The 17,935-nt window shown below is 38.8% G+C and overlaps 1 protein-coding gene and 1 pseudogene across 1 annotated transcript; both read right to left on the reverse strand.

The window, feature by feature from the left end:
• On the reverse strand, positions 1–4,034 carry LOC135232349 (interferon alpha-5-like; annotated as a pseudogene).
• An 11,348-nt stretch (positions 4,035–15,382) lies between these two features.
• Positions 15,383–16,155, reverse strand: LOC135232372 (interferon omega-2-like). The gene has a single exon (XM_064290908.1). It carries the CDS (start codon positions 15,968–15,970, stop codon positions 15,383–15,385), a length of 588 nt encoding a protein of 195 aa, XP_064146978.1. The 5' UTR covers positions 15,971–16,155.
• Between the last annotated feature and the right edge of the window lie 1,780 nt (positions 16,156–17,935).

Genomic DNA, 17,935 nt, shown 5'->3' on the forward strand with positions numbered 1-17,935 from the left:
TTATGGAACCAGGTGGCCTTCCTTACTTCTTAACCTCTCTTGCCAATTTGTTGTTGCAGAGAAGGATCTCATGATTTCTGCTCTGACAATCTCCCAGGCACAAGGGCTGTATTTCTTCTCTGTTAGACAGACAGTGATTCTTTGGAAGTACATCCTCACAGCCAGCATGGAATCCTCATTTATCAGGGGGAGGGCAGTTTCTTCTATCCCCATCTCCTTCATCAAACAGACTTCTAGGTCATTCAGCTGCTGATCAAGTGCAGGGAACAATTTGTCCAGGAAGCTGTGACCCAGGCAGCAGAGGAGGCCTCTATGCTGAAGAGGTTGAAGGTCTACTGGATCATCTCGTGGTGGACAGAGATGGCTTGAGCCTTCTGGAATTTGTTGCCATCAAGCTCCTCCTGGGGAAATGCGAAGTCATTTCTGTCCTTCAAGCAGGAGAAAGTGGAGACTCTCCTCATTTGTTCCAGAAGCATCATGGTTCTCCTGTTAGCCAGGCTATGGCTCTGAGGCAGGTCACAGCCCAGAGAGCAGGTGGAGTTGCAGCTGAGCACCACCAGGGCGATCAGCTAAAGGAAAGAGAAGGCCATTGGGGATCTCGCAGCTGGTGCCGTCTTGGTTAACGCTGACGAGTCTGTGAACCTGGGCCTCCAGGTTTTCTGAAGACCTTCCTCTGGGCTTGTGTTTTAAATAAGAAATGCACTAGTTTCTATTTTCTTAATGACCACCCCTTACTTTCTACTTCTCTTTTTTGCTTTTCTTTATGCACTCTCTACTTGGGTTTGTAGTGCAGTGATTCTCAACCATTATTTTTTTTTCTCTTGGAAGTCTGTTGATTTTTTTTTCCCAGCTGAACGTCCCCCCCCCATGATTTTAATAGCACAGATTTACTGCATTTTTCTTTATATATTACGTGTATATTTGTGTTTTATACATAAAATGAGGAAGTGTAAAATTTATTCTTTTTATTGAATGCAGGGTTAATAATGACTATATCAAAATTTTAAGCTAAAATTTAAATTCAAAAGCTATTAACCTTTAACTTTGTAACTAAGTTTGCTGAGTAATTTTTCATGTAATTCATTTACCTATATACATTGTAGTATGTTAAATCACATAGGCAAATTAGGAACTTACATAAATATATAATAGCAATGGAATGAAATACTTAAAGATTATCTATCAAGAATAAACAACTGAGGATCCAAGAAAAACATACAAAAATCAGTTGGATTTCTCTACACCAACAAAAAGAATTTTGAAAGGAAATCACCAAATCAATACCCTTTGCAACAGCCCACAAGAAGATAAAGTACTTAGGAATAAATCTAACCAGAGACATAAAAGATGTATACAAAGAAAGGTACAAAACACTACTGCAAGAAACCAAAAGAGACCTACCTAACTGGTAAAACATACCATGCTCATGGGTAGGAAAACTCAACGTTTTGAAAATGTCAATTCTATACAAAGTGATCTACAGATACAAAGCAATCCTTACGCAAACACCAGTGGCATTTTTTAATGAGATCAAGAAACAAATTACCAACTTCCTATGGAAAGGGAAGAGGCCCTGGATAAGTAAAACATCACTGAAGTGGGAGGCCTCACTCTACTTGATTTTAGAACCTATTATACCACTATGGTGGTCAAAACAACCTGGTACTGGTACAACAACAGATTCATAAACCAATGGAACCGAATTGAGAACCCAGACCTAAATCCATCTGCCTATGAGCACCTGATACTTGTCAAAGGTCCAAAGTCCATTAAATGGGGGAAAGACAGTCTCTTTAACAAATGGTGCTGCCATTACTGGATATCCATCAGCAAAAAAATGAAATAAGGCCCATACCTCACACCAGGCACAAAAACTAACACAAAATGGGTCAAAGACCTAAATACAAAATCTAAAATGATAAAGATCCTGGAAGAAAAAATAGGGACAATGCTAGAAGCCCTAACATGACATAAATAGTATATAAATCATAACTAACAATGCACAAACACCAGAAGAGAAACTAGATAACTAGGAGCTCCTAAAAATCAAACACATATGCTCATCCAAAGACTTAACCAAAAGAGCAAGAAGAGAACTTAAAAACTGGGGAAAAAATTTTATCTGCGACATATCCAATCAGGGTCTAATCTCTAAAAACACCTCAACAACAAAAAGACAACACAATTAAAAAATGGGCAAAGGATATGAACAGACACTTCACCAAAGAAGACATTCAGGCAGCTAACAGACATATGAGGAAATGCTCATCATTATTAGCCATTAAAGAAATGTAAATCAACACTACAATGACATACCATCTCACCCCAACAAGGCTGGCATTAACCCAAAAAACACAAAATAAAAAATGTTCAAGAAATTTTGGAGACACTGGAGCACTTTTACACTGCTGGTAGGAATGTAACATGGTACAACCAACCACTTTGGAAAATAATTTGGCACTTCCTTAAAAAGCTAGAAGTAGAAGTACCATATCATTCAGCAATCCTGCTCCTAGGAATACAGTGCAGAGAATTGAGCCCTCACATGAATACGTATAGGTACACCTGTGGTCACTGCAGCATTGTTCAAATAGCAAAAAGATAGAAGCAATCTACGTACCCGTCAACAGAAGAATGGATACACAAATTATGATACATACATATAATAGAATACTATGCAATGATAAAGAACAATAAGGAATCTGCAAATCACCTCACAACATGGAATAATCTGGAGGGTATTAGGCTGAATGAAATTAGTCAGTCACAAAAGGACAAATACTGTATGAGACCACTATTCTAAGAACTCAAGAAAAGGTTTAAACACAGAAGAAAACCTTCCTGATGGTTATGAGTGTGGGGAGGGAGCAGGAGGGGAATTCACTAACTAGACAGTAAACAAGAATCAACTTCTGTGAAGGGAAGTACAACGCACAATACCGGGGAAGTCAGAAGTATTTTCCCTTTAGTATATTCTCCATGAGTGAAAGCAAAAACTAAGAAGTTTCTTGGACACATCCAAACAATTTGAGGGACAGAGCAGCTGGAGCTAGGGGCTGGAGACAATAGTTTCGGGGGACATCTAGGTCATAAAAAGAACAAACAACTGAAAATTAAATTATTTTCTTAAGTTATTTTTAGCATATTTGACTTTTAATTTTGACTGGTGTCATGGATTGAATTGTGCCCCCCCAAAATTTGTGTCGACTTGGTTAGGCCATGATTCTCAGTATTTTGTGGTTGTCTTCCACTATGTGATTGTAATTTTATGTTGAGAGGATTAGGGTGGGATTGTAACACCACCCTTACTCAGGTCACCTCCCTGATGCAAGGTAAAGGAAGTTTCCCTGGGGTGTGGCCTGCACCAACCGTTATCTCTTGAGAGATAAAAGGAAAGAGATGCAAGCAGAGAGTTGGGGACCTCATACCGCCAAGAGAATAGCACCAGGAGCAGAACGCATCCTTTGGATCCTGGGTACCTACATCTGAGAAGCTCCTCGACCAGGGGAAGTTTGAGGACAAGGGATCTTTCTCTAAAGCCGACAGAGAGAAAAAGCCTTCCCCTGGAGCTGACACCGTGAACTTGGACTTGTAACCTACTAGACTGTGAGAAAATAAATTTCTCTGTGTTATAGCCATCCACTTGTGGTATCTCTGTTATAGCAGCACAAGATAACTAAGACAAGTGGTATGAGAAAATAACTTATAACTCTGATATTTGGAGATATTCATCCAGATATTGTTGACATTTTTCTCTTCAGCACTTGAAGTTACTATTGATAGGTAAACAAATTAGAATAGTTAAATATTCAAATACACACTACTAGTATTTACAGTTCCCATCCCAAGTTACACTCAAAAGCACTGAGGTTCAATGCTTATTGTGAAACATTCACAAGGCAGCCATTGGCAACCTGTAAGTATGAGGAGGTGACCTCTCATGATGTGACTTCTAGATCAAGCAAAGGATAGAGAGAAAATCCTCCATTAATCTTGCATAAATTTTGTGTACCTGCCATCAACTCAATGTCCATGCTTCTCATAGGATACCAAAGGAAACATGAGAGAAAATAAATACGAAGGTATAAGATTTTGTTGGATAAGGCTGAGCTTTGAAGAAACTCAAACCATTGAAATATCTAAGATTTATTCACACTCCCAAGAAGCAGTTTACACCTTAGGAGTAATAGCACCCTCAGTAAAAAAAAAAAAAAAAAAAAAATTTAATTAGAAAGCATCATCACTTTGAATTTTCCTTTGTATATATTCCCCTTAAATTTGAAATTTCCCAAATAAGTTTCAGAGGTTCCTATCCAAGTCAATTCTTAGCAATTCAAAGAGAACCATCATTGTTCTAAATTCAAATCTGGATACATATGGAACTTTATTAAGTGAAGAATTAACTTTCACCTTCAATCACAAACTCAGGTTTCATTCCTTTTAATTTATGAGAAGTTAGGCTGCCTCAGTTCTATAGATTCCTACTCTTTCCATCTTTGGTAGCCTGATGTTTTAAATCCCCACAAAGATGCACCTGAATTTCACATGTGGAAAATTGTGCTGAGTGAAAAAAAATCTTAAACAAAAAAGTAAATATTCTATGAATCCATGTACATGAATCAAAATCCATTATAAGTGTGTTATACACTGAAACAAAAGGCATTTGGATATGGGTTGTGCCCAAATGGATGAACAGTGTTTGTGTAGAAACTGAAGGGAAGGGATTGGGGAAAAAGAATGAGGTGAGTAGTAAACTAGTAGAAAGAGGCATAGAAATGGAGCCACCAGTGACTTTGACCTTCTGTTTTTAGATAGATCTTCACCAAACACTAAGTGATGATTACCTAACTTTATCCTGCAATTCTTTAGGATTTCTCACAAAGAATTACTAATTATGCTTTGCTTCTTCTTATCTCCATCCATTTCCGCCCATATTCACAATGTGGGCTTCATTACAGTTGGACTTCCAAAATTATGACATTTCATAATTAGAGCACTACTTCTGGTGAAATACCTAGAGGTTGGATTCTGAGTCCTTGGCCAAAAGTTTTTAACTGCTAACTTTGTCATTTTTCTTTATATACTACCCATACTGGTTGCCTCCAAATCGATTGTGACTTTTTTAATATACTAAGTCTTTATACACTGAGCACGACTATATTCTCACTTCTACGTGACAGGAACATAGCCTTTGATGACCAGACCTATTTTCCCTTTAGTATATTCCCCATGAGTAGCCTGTGGGGAGAGAAATTATCTTACCTTTCTTTACTTCCTAGAGTCCCTGGGAGGTGTGAACATTAAAGAGCTTGGCTGCTAAGCAAAAGGTTGGCAGCTGGACTTCACCTAGAGTCACCTTGGAACATAGGCCTGGCTGATCTACTTATGAAAAATGAGCCATTGAAAACAGTATACAGCACAGTGCTACACTGGTACACGAGGCATTGCTATGAGTCAGAATTGACTTGATGGCAACTGTTATTGTTTTGCTTTGGTTTTTTTAACCTTGTTTCCTAGGCATCTGGCCCAGTCCCTACTATTTCAGGAGCTTAATATTCATGAAAAGAATAATCGTGATCATAATAGAAAGAATGATATCCACACATACTAGATACATGTGATTTGAGAGGATAATAGATCTAAAGACACTTTGAAAATTGCTCATGGCACTAAAAGAGAAGTTATTATTGGAGGTTGTGTGGAGTATTAAAAAAAAGAACAACTAGTTCACTGGGTTTTTTTTTTTTTTTTTAGTTCATTACAGGGATATTTTCTTTAAGTTTGCACTTGCGAAATTGATAATATTAGAATGGGAAACAAACACCTGGTGATGTATGGAAGACTCACTTGCCACTTTTATGTCAGCCTTCTCAGTGATACTCAAGAACCTTCAAGGAGCTGCCTGATCATACTTTCTTCATCTCCCTCAGGTAATAAGGAAACAACATAAACTTGACAATGTGTTCCAAGTCCTTGACTCATATCTTTGGCCAATTTCCAACTTAACCTGTGTCTATTGAAACCAACATGAATGATTCTTTCAAAGGGTCAATGATGCTGTGTACCCTAAGGAGTGACATCCATGTCTTCTTCCCTGGCTTTAAATTCTGGAATCAGACTTTGGGTCAGGATTTGCTTTGTTGGTTTTGTGCAGTCAAGAACATGATTGTATTTTTTTTCCCTTTAAAAACATACTAGTACATTTAGTGCAAAAATGACCATTGGTCTTATTCACTGAACTTTTGTCCTCTTCCCACCAGTCATTCTATTAGACTCCTTTTTCCACATCTCTTACACTTAGGTATGGCATGAGAAGAAATCCATGTCAACTAAGTGTGAGTGCAAGTGATATTGGACCTTTAAAGACTTGAACTTTGAAAACATCCCCACGTCATCCAACATAATTTCTGCATTTACAATTGTGTAGAATAGACACAAACACCACAGACATTTGGAGTCACATGCTGAAGATGGCAAAGCCAAAAAAAAATAACACACCCAGATCCTTGTTTCACTGTCTGGAAGAGAGCCAGCCAGGAAAGCCATCTGACCAGGAATGTCTGCATTGAATTCTTATGTGAAAAAAAAAAAAAAAGATAAATCTGTATTATGTTCAATGTATTGATAATTTTCTCTTTAACTGTTACAGCAGCTAGTATTTTCACTTAACGGACAAATATCTTTAACTAAATGCCATATTAAATATTTATGCACCCAATGTCGGGGCTTCAAGACACATAAACCAAACTCTAACAGCATTGAAAAGTGAGATAGACAGCTCCACAATTATAGTAGTAGACTTCAACACACCACTTTCAGTGAAGGACAGGAAACCCAGAAAGAAGCTCAATAAAGATGCAGAAGATCTAAATGCCACTATCAACCTATCAACTTGACCTCGTAGACATATACAGAACACTCCACCCAGCAGAGCCAAGTATACATTCTTTTCCGATGCACATGGAACACTCTGTAGACTAGACCACATATTGGGTCATAAAGCAAGCCTTAGCAGAATCTAAAACATTGAAATATTACAAAGCATCTTCTCTGACCATAAGGCCATAAAAGTAGAAATCAATAACACAAAAAGCAGGGGAAAAAAAATCAAACACTGGGAAACTGAACAATACCCTGCTCAGTAACGACTGGGTTATAGAAGACATCAAGGATGGAGTAAAGAAATTCATAGACTCCAATGAGAATGAAAACATTTCCTATCAGAAACTTTGTGGCACAGCAGAAGCAGTGCTCAGAGGTCAATTTATATCAATAAATGCACACATCCAAAAAGAAGAAAGGGCCAAAATCAAAGAATTATCCGTACAACTTGAACAAATAGAAAGCAACAAAAGAAATCCTCAGGCAACAGAAGAAATCAAATAATAAAAATTAGACAGAATTAAATGAAATAGAGAACAGAAAAACAATTGAAAAGTTAACAAGACCAAAAACTGGTTCTTTGAAAAAATTAACAAAATGAATACCCCATTGGCCAAATGACCAAAGAAAAACACATGGGGAAGGAAATAACCTGAATAAGAAATGAAATGGACAATATTACAACAGACCCAACCGAAATTGAAAGAATCATACCAGAATACTATGAAAAATTGTACTATAACAAATTTGCAAACCTAGAAGAAATAGATAAGTTTCTAGAAACACACTACTTACCTAAACTAACACAAACAGAGATAGAACAACTAAATAAACCCATAACAAAAGAAGAGATTGAAAAGGAATTAAAAAAACTCCCAAGAACAACAACAACAAAAACCCTTGCCCGGACACCTTCACTGGAAAGATCTACCAAACTTTCAGACCATAGTTAACACCACTACTACTAAAGGTATTTCAGAGCATATAAAAGGATGGAATACTCCCAAACTCATTCTATGATGCTGGCGTATCCCTTATACCAAAACCAAGTAAAGACACCACAGAAAAACATAATTACAGATCTATAATCCTTTTTTTTTTTTTAATCCTCAGGAACTTAGATGCAAAAATCCTCTACAAGGTTCTAGCCAACAGAATTCAACAACATATCAAAAAAATAATTCACCATGACCAAGTGGGATTCATACCAGGTATGCAGGGATGGTTCAACATTAGAAACACAAATAATGAAATCCATCATATAAATAAAGCAACAGACGAGAACCACATGATCTTATGCATTGATGCAGATAAGGCATTTGACAAAGTTCTACACCCATTCATGATAAAAACTCTCCGCAAAATAGGAAAAGAAGGAAATTCCTCAACATCATAAAGGGCATTTATACAAAGCCAGCAGCCAACGTCATCCTAAATGGAGAGATTCTGAAAGAATTCCCCTTGAGAACGGGAACCAGACAAGAATGCCCTTAATTACCTCTCTTATTCAACATTGTGCTGGAGGTCCTAGCCAGAGCAATTAGGCTAGATAAAGAAATAAAGGGCATCCAGATGGGTAAAGAAGAAGTAAATGCATCTCTATTTGCAGATGACATGATCTTATACACAGGAAAACCTAAGGAATCCTCAAGAACACTACCGGAACTAATAGAAGAGTTCAGCAGAGTATCAGGATACAAGATAAACATATAAAAATCAGTTGGATTCCTCTACACCAATGAAAAGAACATCGAAGAGGAAATAGCAAAATCAGTACCATCTACAGTAGCCCCCAGGAAGATAAAATACTTAGGAATAAATCTTACCAGAGATGGAAACGGCCTATACATAGTAAACTACAAGACACTACTGCAAGAAACCAAAAGAGATCTGCCTAAGTGGAAAAGCATACCTACATAAACATACCTACAAAGAGACCTACATAAGTAGAAACACATCACTTGTTCATGAATAGGAAGACTTAACATTGTAAAAATGTCTGCTCTACCAAAAGTGATCTACAGATACAATGCAATTCCGATCCAAATTCCAAAGCCTTTTTTTAATGAGATGGAGAAACAAATCACCAGCTCCATTCATATGGAAGGGAAAGAGACCCCCGATAAGTAAAGCATTACTGAAAAAGAAGAACAAAGTAGGAGGCCTCACTCTACCTCATTTTGGAACCTATAAAACCTCCATAGTAGTCAAAACAGCTTGTAGTGGTACAACAGCAGATACGTAGACCAATGGAACAGAATTGAGAATCCAGACACAAATCTGTCCACATATGAGCAGTTGATATTTGACAAAGGCCCTAGGTCAGTTAAATGGGGAAAAGATAGCCTGTTTAACAAATTCTGCTGGCATAACTGGATATCCGTTCTGCAAAAAAAAGAAACAGGACCCATAACTCACACCACACACAAAAACCAACTCAAAAGGGATCAAAGACCTAAATATAATATCTAAAACAATAAAGATCATGGAAGAAAAAATAGGGTGCACACTAAGAGCCCTAATTCATGCCATAAACAGTATACAAAACATTACAAAGAATGCAAAAGAGAAACCCGGTAACTGGGAGCTCCTAAAAATCAAACACCTATGCTCATCCAAAGACTTTACCAAACGAGTATAAAGAAAAAAGTTTTTAGCTATGACATTTCCGATCAGTGTCTGATCTCTAAAATCTACATGATACTGCAAACACTCAACTCAAAAACACAAATACTCCAGTTAAAAAATGGGCAAAGGATATGAACAGACACTTTACTAAAGAAGACATTCAGGTAGGTAACAGATACATGAGGAAATGCTCAGGCTCATTAGCCATTACAGAAAGGCAAATCAAGACTGCAAGGAGAGTCCATCTCACTCCAACAAGACTGCCATTAATCCAAAAAACACTAAATAATAAATGTTGGAGAGGTTTTGGAGAGAGTGGAACACTTATACACTACTGGTAGGATGTAATAGTGCAACCACTTTGGAAATTGATTTGGCGCTTCCTTAAAAAGGAAGGAATTGAACTATCATAAGTTCCAGCAACCCCATTCCTTGGAATATATTCTAGAGAAAAAGAGCCTTTACACCTACAGACATATGCACACCCATGTTCATTGCAGCACTGATTACAATACCAAAAAGATGGAAGCCACCAAGGTGCATATCAATGGATGAATGGAGAAATGAATAATGGGATATTCACAGAATGGAATATTACGCTTCAACGAAGAACAATGATGAATCTGTAAAACATTTCATAACATGGCGGAATCTTGAAGGCATTATGCTGATTGGAATTAGTCAGCTGCAAAAGGACAAATATCTTATAAAACCACTATTATAAGAAGTCGAGAGATAGTTTAAACAGAGAAGAGAATCTTCTTTGATAGTTTCGAGAGGGGAGAGGAAGGGAGGGAGAAGAGCTTTCACTAATTAGATAGTAGATAGGAACTATTTTAGGTGAAGGGAAAGACAACGCATAATACAGGAGAGGTCAGCACAACTGGACTAAACCAAAAGCAAAGAAGTTTCCTGAAAAAACTGAGTGCTTCAAAGGCCAGCAGAGCAGGAGTGAGGGTTTGGGGACCATGGTTTCAGGGGACATCTAAGTCAACTGGCATAATAAAATCTATTAAGAAAATGTACTGCATCCCACTTTGGAGACAGGCATCTGGGGTCCTAAAAGGTAGGAAGTGTCCTTCTAAGATGCGTCAATTGGTCTCGACCCACCTGGAGCAAAGGAGAATGAAGAACACCAAAGACACAAGGTAATTATGAGGCCAAGAGGCAGAAAGGGCCACACAAACCAGAGACTACATCAACCTGAGACCAGAAGAACGAGATGGTGCCCGGCTACAACCGATGACTGCCCTGACAGAGAACACAACAGAGAACCCCTGAGGGAACAGGAGAACGTTGGGATGCAGAGCTCAAATTCTCGTAAGAGGACCAGACCTAATGGTCTGAGTGAGAATGACCCCGGAGGTCATGGTCCCCAGGCCTTCTGTTAGGCCAAGACAGGAACCATTCCCAAAGCCAACCCTTCAGACAGGGATTGGACTGGACTATGGGATAGACAATGATACTGGTGAAGAACGAGCTTCTTGGATCAAGTAGACACAAGAGACTATGTTGGCATCTCCTGTCTGAAGGGGAGAGGAGAGGGTAAAGGGGGTCAGAAGCTGACCCAATGGACACGAAAGGAAACAGTGGAGGGGAGGAGTGTGCTGTCTCATAAGGGGGAGAGCAATTAGGAGTATATAGCAAGGTGTTTATCATGTTTTTGTGAGAGTCCGAATTGATTTGGAAACTTTCACTTAAAGCACAATAAAAAATTTTTAAAAAATCAAATGATGTATTGCATTGGGCAAATCTGCTGCAAAAGACCTTTTTAAAGTGTTAAAAAGCAAGGATGTTGCTTTGAGGACTAAGGTGCGCCTGACCAAAGCCATGATATTTTCTATCGCTTCATATACATGCAAAAGCTGGAGTAGGCAAAAGGAAAACCAATGAAGAATTGATGCCTTTGTATCCTGGTGTTGGTGAAGTATATTGAATATACCATGGCCTGCCAGAAGAATGAGCAAATCTGTCTTGGAAGAAGTACAGCTAGAATTCTCCTTAGAAGTGAGGATGGAAAGACTTCAACTCCCATATTTTGGACATGTTATCAGGAGGGACCAGTCCCTGGAGAAAGACATCATGCCTGGTAAAGTAGAGGGCCATTGAAAGAGAGGAAGACTCTCAAAAAGATGGATTGACACAGTGGCTGCAACAATGGGCTCAAAAATAGCAATGAGTGTGAGGATGATGCAAGATCTGGCAGTGTTTCGTTCTATTGTACATAGAGCACTATGATGTGGGACCAACTTGATGGCACCTAACAACAACATCTTTTGAAGAACCCTGGTGATGCAGTGGTTGACTGCTCGGCTGCTAATCCAAAGGTCAGAAGTTCAAACCCACCAGAAGAAAGATGTGGCAGGCATTTTCCTTAAAGATTACAGCCTTGGAAACCCTATGGATAGTTCTACTTTGTCCTGTAAGGTTGCTATGAGTTGGAATCGACTACACGATAATATTTTTTTGGGGGGGGGGTTTACCTCCTTTTGACCTCATTGATATCCATGTTCCTACTTGCACTTCCATTGGCTCACTTAAAAGTTTTAATTCAAACATTAAACAAACCCTCTTAAATAAATAAGTTTAAATGTTTAAGCATTTTATATGTCCTACTCGTGTGTACTCTTACATAGGAGCCCTGGTGGCACAGTGGTTAAGAGCTTGGCTGCTAACCAAAAGGTTGGCAGATGGAATTCATCAGCTGCTCCTTGGAAACCCTGTGGGGTAGTTCTACTCTGTCTTATAGGGTCACTGTGGGCCAAAATTGACTCAAGTATGATACTTTTCTTTTTATATACAACCTCAAAATATATTAAAAATGTTATCTATCTATCACCTATATATCATCTATTTATCTATCTATCTATATAGGTGTTGTTGTTGTTGTTAGGTGCCATCGAGTCGGTTCTGATTCGTAGTGACCCTATGCACACCAGAAGGAAACACTGCCCAGTCCTGAGCCATCCTTACAATCATTGTTATGCTTGAGCTCATTTTTGCAGCCACTGTGTCAATCCACCTTGTGGGGGTCTTCCTCTTTTCCACCGACCCTGTACTCTGCCAAGCATGATGTCCTTCTCCAGGGACTGAGCCTCCTGACTAAATGTCCGAAGCAGTCTCACCATCCTTGCCTCTAAGGAGCATTCTGGCTGTATTTCTTCTAAGGCAGATTTGTTCCTTCTTTTGGCAGTCCATGGGATATTCAATATTCTTCGCCAACACCACGATTCAAAAGTGTCAATTCTCCTTCGGTCTTCCTTATTCATTGTCCATCTTTCACACGCATATTATGTGATTGAAAATACCATGGCTAGGGTCAGGCACACCTTAGTCTTCAAGGTGACATCTTTGCTCTTCAAGACTTTGAAGAGGTCCTTTGCAGCAGATTTACGTAATGCAATACGTCTTTTGATTTCTTGACTGCTGCTTCCATGACTGTTGATTGTGGATCCAAGTAAAACAAAACCCTTGGCAACTTCAATCTTTTCTCCGTTTATCACAATGTTGCTCATTGGTCCAGTTGTTAGGATTTTTGTTTTCTTTATGTTGAGGTGCAATCCATACTGAAGGCTGTGGTCTTTGATCTTCTTTAGTAAGTGCTTCAAGTCCTCTTCACTTTCAGCAAGCAAGGTTGCGTCATCTGCATAATGCAGGTTGTTAATGAATCTTCCTCCAATCCTGATGCCCCATTCTTCTTCATACAGTCCAGCTTCTCAGATTATTTGCTCATCATACAGATTGAATAGGTATGGTGAAAGAAAACAATCCTGACGCGCACCATTCCTTACTTTAAACCTATCAGTATCCCCTTGTTCTGTCCGAACAACTGCCTCTTGATCTATGCTAATTTTCCTCTTGAGCACAATTCAGTGTTCTGGAATTCCCATTCTTCCCAATGTTACCCATAGTTTGTTACGATCCACACAGTCAAATGCCTTTGCATAGTCAATAAAACACAGGTAAACATCCTTCTGGTATTCTCTGCTTTCAGCCAGGATCCATCTGACATCAGCAATGATATCCCTTATTCCATGTCCTTTTCTGAATCCGGCTTGAACTTCTGGCAGTTCCCTGTCGATATACTGCTGCAGCCGCTTTTCATTAAAATCGTCTATATAGATAGATAGGTAGATATGTTGTTGTTGTTCCAGTAGCACTTGCTAATCTCTTTTTTTTTTTTTTTTAATTGTGATTTAGGTGGAAGTTTACAGAGCAAGTTAGTTTATCATTAAACAATTAATAGACAAATTGTTTTGCAACTTTGGTTACCAACTGCATGATGTGTCAACCCTCTCTCCTTCTCCACCCCAGATTCCTTGTTTCCATTTGTTCCATTTTCCTGGCTCCTCCTGCATTCTCATCTTTACTTCTCGGCTGTTGTGTCCATTAGTTTCCTATACATAATTGACCTAGGAAGCACTTCCTCACATGTGTTATCGTTGACCCTATAGACCTGTCTAATCTTTGGCTGAAGGATGAACCTCAGGAATGATTTCAGTACTGAGTTAAAAGGCTGTCGGGGGCTATGTTCTGGGGTTTCTCGAGTCTCTGTCAGACGGGCATGCCTGGTCTTTTGTGTGTGTGTGTGAATTTGAATTTCATTCTAAATTTTTTTCTCACTCTATCCAGGACCCTCTCTTGTGATCCCTGCCAGAGCCAGGTGGTGGTAAATGGGCACCATCTAGTTTTTCTGGCCTCAGTCTGGTGAACGTTGTGGTAGTTGTGTCCATTAGTTCTTTGGACTATTCTTTCCCTTGTGTCTTTGGTCTTCTTTATTCTCCTTTGCTCTAGCCAGAATGGAATTTTTGTATATTTTTATTTCTCTCTCTCCCTTTATCTTATATAAAAATGCTTAGCTTATATTTATCTACAAACAAAAAACAACTAATTTTGGCTGAAAAAAAAGTGCTTCTATCTGTAAATCTTTTCAAAACTAAATAACCTTATAAAAATATTTTATAACAATTCCCATGCTCTCATGATCTGATATACAAAAACAAATCCCAAACTCATACCTCCATCAATGGCATTTTTGCACATGGTAGAGCCGTGTATCCAACTGCTGGTAAGACTCCTGTCAATAAAACTTCATGTCTCCCAGGCACTTTAGAAAGGACATCTAATATTTCCTTTTCTTCCCAGCATCTTTCATAGCTAAAGTTATTGTGTAAGAACATCATTTAAAAAAAATTCTTTCAATAGTATTTAATCTAATTGAAATTAAGTAAACATCAGTATTGTTTTTATGTTTCTTTCCCTGCACTACTGAAAGTTCTAGCACGGAAAGAATCGTGTTTGATTCATTCACCTGGATTTGATGGCAATTATATAATCTGTCACTTACTCATTTGACACATATGACACAAACAGGATGAGTGAGTGAGTAAATACATTTTACCATCCGTTCTTCAATTTCGTTTACAAAATCAGGGCTTTGATTTTATTCTTTAAGAATGAATTTGAGAAATTTTCTTTGATAAGAATTTATTACATAAGACATAATAAATATTCGATGAAATAAATAATAAAACAGAAAAGTGGATATGTTTTTATAAATTTGAATACAATGTAAATGTGGCATTTTTTAAAATAAAAATGTAGATATTACAAATTTGGTAACAAGTCAGAAAAAATCAATAAAGATAAATAAATAAATAGAGAGGCAGACAGAAAGTCAGGACAGTCATCTCCTACAGACTGATGTCCTTGGACCTGAATATTTTTAACATATACTTGTTTAATACTGCTCTCAAAGTAATTGTTGGATTTAATTCCATAAATTGTGACTAGAGCAGAAATAAGCATCTTCTGAAATAATCAAAGATATGCATGCAAGTGCGATAGGGGATATCAGTCATTGTAAGTGAAGTCAAGATGAACTCATGTCATCATCCTTTCTTCTTAACCTGTCTTGCAAGTTTGTCGATGAAGAGAAAGATCTCCTGATTTCCACTCTGACAACTTCCCAGGCACACTCACTGTATTCCTTCTCTTTCAGATAGGAACAGATTCCCTCAAAGTACTCCTTCACAGCCACTTCAGGGGCCTCAATGGGCAGGACAGATTTTTCCTCTTCCGTTGCCTGCACGAAGCAGGTCTCCAAGTCTTTCTGCTGTTTAAGGAGTCCACTGAGGAGCTGGTGCAGGCGGGTAGTGTCCCAAGGAGGAAAGGAGTCCTTTCTATGGAAGAGTTCAAAGATCTGCTGGAGCATCTCGTGGAGGAAAGCGAAGGTCTGGGCCTTCTGGAGCTGGCTGCCATCCACCATCTCCTGGGGGAATCTGAAGTCCTTTCTATCATTCAGACAGATGAAAGTGGGGAGTCTCTGCATTTGATCCAGAAGGTCAGCGGTCTTCTCACTAGCCAGGCTGTGGTTTTGAGGCAGATCACAACCCAGAGATGGAGCAGGGCCACAGCTGAACGCCACCAGGGCTGTCAGTAAAGAGAGCAGGAGGGCCATTGGGAGAATTAAGAATGCTGCTGGCCCGACTGAGCTGGGCGTTTGGTTGAACCTTGGAGCCTAGGTTCTCTGAAGACATTCTTCCTATCGTGGCTTTTGTATAGGGAACATAAGAGTTTTCATTTTCTAAACCATCCTCAATATTAAACTTTTACTTCTGTCTTTTTGTTTTCACATAAGCATTTTCTATATGGCCTGAGAAGATGTCATCAATCTAAAGTCTAAATTTTTGCAATAGAACTTTAATTTTCTCAGTAAATTTCAGGTGTTCCAATGTAAGTGGATACTTGTAAAAAACATCTTTGTCATATAGTCCACAATTTAGGTGGATATGTAAATACTCTTATACACACACACACACATTGCTCTTCTTTGTGCTGGAAACAAAGCGCTCATCCTGGGCTTTCTTTTTGCCCCCCTTACGTTACATAGGAAGTCAAAGTCAGACTCCCTCAGCCCCATGGGTTTTGTCACAAGTAAGCTCTTTAGGACAAAGCCTAGATTGTGTTCTCTGTTTTATTCATAGCTGAGCCTGATGCTTATTAGTGAATAAGAATCTCCAACTGTTCTCTACCTTCTACAACACAATCATGTAGGTCTGTGTGCTTTTGCTTCACCAGGGCCACAAGGTTAGTAGTTTAATAGCCATTGCCCTTTCTTTCCACTCTTTCTTACTGGATGTCTACAGTCCTCCTCAGGCTGTGCCAGTACCCCCAGCAGGAATCCTAGTTCCTTGCAGGTGCTTATGGGTATAGAGATTCTAATTACAAGATGAATTTATTGTCAACCTTTCCCCAGCACTACCTCACTCACAAGGTAATTATCACAGTGTAACACCCTCTCCTTTAGAGTGACAGAGTGTTCTTAAACAAAACTTTCCTGGACTCACTTGCTGAGGGCCACTGACCACATCCAGATGGCTTTAGACCCCTTTTACTGAGGAGGAGTTTTTTGGTTGTCAAAATCATTAATCCTCCCGAATATTCACCTGTGCTCCTAGAGTGTTGGTGTGAAGAACACTAGTTATCAGTGCCGACCTCCGCCTCTCCTGACCTATTGTCTTAGTTATCTAGTGCTGCTGTAACACAAATACCACAACTGTATGGCTTTAACGAACAGAAATTTTTTCTCTCACAGTCCAGTAGGCTACAAGTCCAAATTCAGGGCATCAGCTGCAGGGGAAGTCTTTTGCTTTCTGTTGACTCTGGATGAAGGTCTTTGTCATCAATCTTTCCTTGGTTGAGGGTCTTCCCAGGTGCAGGGGCCCCGGATCCAGATGCCCTCTGCTCCCAGTGCTGTTTTCTTGGTGGTATGAAGTCCGCTTGTCTGTCTGCTCGCTTCTCTCTTTTATATCTCAAAAGAGATTGGCTTAAGACACAATCTAACCTTGTTGATTGAGTTCACATAACTGCTGCCTATCCCTCCTCATCAACATCGTAGAGATAGGATTTACAACACATAGGAAAATCACATCAAATGACAAAATGGTGGATGATCACACAATACTGGGAATCTTGGCCTAGCCAAATTAAGACGCACATTTTGGGGGAATAAAATTCAGCCCATGACACCTCTGTACATAGCTACTAAATATGTCTACAGCCTTCAAATACTAATAGCAAAAAGTTTTCTTGTCTATGTAGGTAAGGAGTAACCCAATTGTAATTCTTTTACTTTTAGTAGCCAAATAATTTTTATTTTGCCAAGTACGGCTTTTATTAGTCAACTCTCTTACTTAAACTATTGAACAGTTATTGAGCTTGAAGTTTCTGAGCTAGACACAGTCTTTCTTTTACATTAGTGATTTTTCATTTTAAATTTTTGTTAACTTTTTTCATGTTGTGGTTTATTGGGCAAGGTTGTCTTGCTGCCTCTGCATTACTCCATTTCATCTTGGGGTTAACACAAACAAAGGGAAGCAAAAGAAAGGCAAAGGAACTGTATCATTTTTCTCTATGACTTTCA

The sequence above is a fragment of the Loxodonta africana genome, chromosome 9 (genome assembly GCF_030014295.1).
Source record: "Loxodonta africana isolate mLoxAfr1 chromosome 9, mLoxAfr1.hap2, whole genome shotgun sequence".
NCBI lineage: Eukaryota > Metazoa > Chordata > Mammalia > Proboscidea > Elephantidae > Loxodonta > Loxodonta africana.

Coding starts and splice junctions, on each gene's coding strand:
- LOC135232372 (XM_064290908.1), bottom strand. CDS start 15,970: ATGGCCCTCCTGCTCTCTTTACTGACAGCCCTGGTGGCGTTCAGCTGT.